The following is a 4,923-nucleotide window of genomic DNA, read 5'->3' as shown; positions in this document are numbered from 1 at the left end:
GAGGCGGGTCGCGCTACACATGCCCCCCCCCCCCCCCCAAATAGGTAGCAATCCAAAACAGTCCAGTGGAGCCTGAGCGGTGGGTGTTGCCTTCTGACACACTTCCGGTGTTATCAGGGGGTGTGGCATATGCAAATGAGTTATGCTAAGGAGCTCCTGCACCTCTTTTTCTACGAAATGACCCTTGGCAGTTATCATGCCCCGGCCTGGGTGGCCAAGGTCTTCCAGTTCTTGGAATCTGAGCAGCATTGGCTCTGGTTAGCATTTGGATGGGAGACCACCAAGGAAGTCCAGGGTCGCAAGACAGAGGCAGGCGCCATCTGAACATCTGGACATGCATTAACGGAAGCCTTGTGTCCAGATCACGGGAGGTGGTCGTTCCGCTCTGTTCTGCTATGGTCAGGCCTCACCTGGAGTCCTGTGTCCAGTTTTGGGCACCACATTGTAGGAAGGATGTTGACAAGCTCGAGCGTGTCCAGAAGAGGGCAACCAGGATGGTGAGAGGGTTGGAATCCAAGTCTTACGAGGAAAGGCTGAAAGAGTCGGGTCTGTTTAGCCTGGGGAAGAGAAGACTTAGAGGGGACATGATCGCAGTCTTCAAGTATTTGAAGGGCTGTCATGTAGAAGATGGAGCAGATCTGTTCTCTCTTGCTCTGGATTGCAAGACTAGATCTAATGGGTGGAAATTACAAGGGAGGCGTTACCGGTTAAATATCAGGAGAAACTTCCTAACTGTAAGAGTGATTGAGCAGTGGAACAGTCTGCCTCAGGAGGTGGCGGGTACTCCTTTGCTGGACGTTTGCAAGCGGAGGCTGGACGACCATCTTTCGGATATGTTGTAGGGCTATCTTTCGGCTATGCTCCTGCAGAGTGCAGGGGGTTGGACTAGATGACCTGCAAGGTCCCTTCCAACTCTAACATTCTATGATTCTATGATCTCTTGCCTTCTTCTGAACCTCTTGTTCAAAACGCCTTCTGAACATCTCTTGGCAAACCTCTTAACGTCCCTGGCCTTGATAACCCTACAGGGTGGCCATAAGTCAGCTGTTACTGGATGGAACTTTCCACTGCCACCTCTACCAAGAAATACCCATGACAGCAAAGTCCATCTTTGCACTGCTGGGAAATGTGTGGGTGGGACTGGAGCGAGAATCAACCAGAATTCTCAAGATAGGATACCTGTGAAGTGAGACGCGAGACGATCAGGTGGTTGGAATAGTTTCCGAATCGGAAATCGTTTCCATTTTTTATCAAGCAGGGAGCTGGTGGCTTTGGCGAGCCCTGTTGTGTCTGTTTGCCCGCAGAGGTGCTTCCCTCCAGCGGAAGGCGCTTTCCTCTCTGAGCATCTGGCCTTCCGCCAGACTAAAACATTCCCACTAGTGGAACAGCCTTGCTGAGTCCGATCTTGCCTGTCCTTTGTCTGTTGAGAGCTAGTTTTTTTAAAAAATGCTCTTTTATGAGTGAGATGCATATACGGTAGAACTCGCCATTCCTCAAATGACAGCGCCCCCGCCTTCCGCCTCCCTGGCAGTCAGAGCTCATTTGCGGACTGTGGTTTTCTCTTGGCAGCAACTTCTCAATGAGGAGAACCTGAGGAAGCAGGAGGAGTCGGTTCAGAAGCAGGAAGCCATGAGGCGCTGTAAGACCACAATTTCTTGTCTCTTTCCCTTCTGGAGGCAAAGCAAGATTACCGAGGCCTTGTCTCCCCATCTCCCCAACACTCAAACCACTTGCAGCTACGGATTGAGGCCTCTGCATGCCATTGGATCAAGGAGAGTAGAAAGCCTTCTGTGTCTCAGGAGGCAGTTTGGTGTAGTGGTGAAGAGCAGCGGACTCTAATCTGGGAGAACCGGGTTTGATTCCCCACTCCTCCACATGCAGCTGCTGGTGTGACCTTGGGTCAGTCACAAGTTCTCTCGGAGCTGTTCTCTCAAGGGCAGTCCTCGAGAGAGCTCTCTCAGCCCCACCTACCTCACAGGGTTCCTGTTGTAGGGAGAGGAAGGGAAGGAGATGGTAAGCTGCTCTGAGACTCCCAAGTGAATGGCGGGGTATAAATCCATCTTCTTAAGTGCAGCTCCCCCCCCCCAGCCATTTGAGAAGAATGCAAAAGTGGGGGGGGGGTGGAATGTTTCTATGGGAAATGTTTCTTTGTCTAACAGTGTATCAAGAGAGCAACTGACCCAAAAGTTACTTAATTAAGGGGGGGGGGTTACACCTGGATCTCCCTGGCCCTGGGCTCACACTCCGACCGCTATACCACCCTAGCTGTCTGCAGAATATTTGTTCTCTTATTAGCTCTGATACCTAAACGAAACCTCCACGAAGAGAGGCAGTGCACCTTTAAAGAGGAGGTGGAGCTTAGGGCCAAGCAGGAGGTAGCCGCTGTCTTTTAACTTTTTATAATTTTATTAAAGAAATGTAGACGCCACCTTACTGGACCCGCAGGGTGGTTTCCGACTGGTCTTCATGACCTGTCCATTCGGCAGGTACTTATGAAGCTCAAAGTGCTGAGTTAAGCAGAATTTTGGTTTGATCCAGCAAGACGCTTCTTGCCATCCGAAGGATCTTGCTACCCACCCCGTAGGTGCCTTGTTCCCTATTCCTTGCAGGGCTGCAGAACCCCGCGTGTTCCTTCTTTCTTTGTTTTTATTCCCCCAATCCCCAGTTTCCTGCCCAGTGTCCCAAATTATTGCCAGTAACCCCGTGTTTCATCCCCAGCTACGGTGGAGCGGGAAATGGAGCTTCGGCACAAGAACGAGATGTTGCGCATCGAAGCCGAGGCCAGAGCCCGGGCAAAGGCCGAACGGGAGAACGCGGACCTGATCCGAGAACAAATCCGGCTGAAAGCAGCCGAGCACCGCCAGACGGTGCTGGATTCCCTCAAGTATGTTTATACCTGTTGATGCATCATGTATGACAGAAGTGTCCTGGCTTCCCCTATTGGTTAAGTGGTTTGTTTTGGAGCTGCGGTGGCTCAAGTGGTTAAGACGCTGAACTGCAGGCTGTGGAAGGTCGGTAGTTCAGCAGTTCGAGACCCAGGTGCCGCATGACAGAGTGAGCTCCCGTCTCTAGTTCCAGCTCCTGCCAACCTAGCAGTTCGAAAGCAAGAAACTGCAAGTAGATAAATAGGTACTGCTTCGGTGGGAAGGTAACAGCGTTCCGCGCGCCTTGGTGTTTAGTCATGCCGGCCACATGACCACGGAAACGTCTTCGGACAGCGCTGGCTCTTTGGCTTGGAAACGGAGATGAGCACCGCAACCCTAGAGTCGGATTCAACTGGCTTTCGAGCAAGGGAACCTTTACCTTTACCTAATACCATTTGACTTGGATGGCCCAGGCTAGCCTGATCTCGTCAGATTTCAGAAGCTAAGCAAGGTCGGTCCTGATTAGTATTTGGATGGGAGGCGGCCAAGGAAATCCCGGGTCGCTACCTAGATCACTTCTGTATGTGTTTTGCCCTGTTGTTTGGATGGCCCAGTCGAGCCCAATCACGTCAGATCCCAGAAGCTAAGCAAGGTCGGCTAAGCGAGGTCAGTCCTGATTAGTATTTGGAGGGGAGGCGGCCAAGGAAATCCCGGGTCGCTACGTAGATCACTTCTGTACGTGTTTTGCCCTGTTGTTTGGATGGCCCCGTCGAGCCCAATCACGTCAGATCCCGGAAGCTAAGCAAGGTCGGCCCTGGTTGGCGTTTGGATGGGAGACCACCGGGGCAGCTGAGGGGGTCGCGATGCAGAGGCAAGCAACGGTAACCCACCCTTGTCAGGCCCTTGCCTTGAAAACCCCAAGGGGGTCCACCATAAGTCGGCCGCAACTTAACGTCACTTTCCACCACCGATACAATTAACAAATAATAACGCAGCATTTTTGTGCTGGACACTGAGCAGCCCAACAGGTTGACTAGTGTTCCTCTAGATCAGATAGTATAGGTAAAGATGGACCTTCAGAGATACTGGAAGACAGATATCGTATCTTCCGTGTGGAAGGTATCAAATAGTCCTACGCTCAGGCAGACCATCGGTCCATCTAGCTCAATATTGTCTACACTGCTCGCAGTGGCTTTCCATTCAGAGAAATGCCCTTTTCCAGCAGCGATTGTGTGAAACTGTCAGAACCCACAGCTTCCAACGAAGTACACACATTCAGGAACGGTTATACTTTTATTGCAAAGCTATAGATGCAGTAACACAGGCACTGTTAGGAATGGCGGCAACCCATTGTGCATAATAGGATATGGGGCATTCGTAGGCACCCCCCCATGGGATGGGCCAATTAGCTACCCTCCCGCGCGCGGGACCAGCTAGGAAACCGTTAGGTGGCGAAAGCTGGGAAGCAGTAGTCTCTCACGGTACATAGGAGACTTCCAGACAATACAACCTCCTCCTGCACATCTGTAGTGATAAGCATTTCAGCACAGGCAGAACAGCAGAGATAGGAATGCAATAGCAATTACTAAGACACAGAATGAATTCCCCAACCCCCATGGCAGCATAGCTGACAGAAATGCTTTGCGTTGGAGATGCCGGGGATAGAACCTGGGACCTTCGGCATGCAGTGCAGGCGCTCTCCCGCTGAGCCACAGGGCCTTTGTTCCTTCTTTATTAGAGGAAGAGGCCAAATCCTAAACAACTTGAGCACCTTGCCTGTGAGGCAAGGCCGAAGAGGCCAGGACTTTTCCGTTTAGAAAAGAGACGACTAAGGGGGGATGTTATAGAGGTTTATAAAATCATGCAGTGGAGAGAGCTGACAAAGAGAACTTTCTCTCCCTCTCCCAAAATACTAGAGGGCATCCAATGAAGCTGATGGGCAGTAGGATAGACAAAAGGAAATACTACTTTATACAGAGAGTGATTGAAATGTGGAATTTGCTACCAGAGGATGCAGTGATGGCCACAGGAATAAACAGCTTTAAAGGGGGATTAGATA

The 4,923-nt window shown here is 51.1% G+C and overlaps 1 protein-coding gene across 1 annotated transcript in view; it reads left to right on the top strand.

Moving 5' to 3' along the window:
- The window catches only part of ATAD3A (ATPase family, AAA domain containing 3A), a 59,823-nt gene that overhangs the window by 6,836 nt on the left and 48,064 nt on the right, over window positions 1–4,923 (top strand). The window contains exons 5-6 of the mRNA XM_015406192.1: window positions 1,570–1,639; window positions 2,719–2,884. Of these exons, the coding sequence (XP_015261678.1) occupies window positions 1,570–1,639; window positions 2,719–2,884 (236 nt within the window). The remainder of the gene's footprint in view (window positions 1–1,569; window positions 1,640–2,718; window positions 2,885–4,923) is intronic.

The sequence above is a fragment of the Gekko japonicus genome, unplaced genomic scaffold, assembly GCF_001447785.1.
Source record: "Gekko japonicus isolate JY-2015 unplaced genomic scaffold, Gekko_japonicus_V1.1 scaffold1133, whole genome shotgun sequence".
Classification (NCBI taxonomy): domain Eukaryota; kingdom Metazoa; phylum Chordata; class Lepidosauria; order Squamata; family Gekkonidae; genus Gekko; species Gekko japonicus.
The sequence above is the reverse complement of the archived record's forward strand: the minus strand, read 5'-3'. Positions and strand labels throughout refer to the sequence as shown.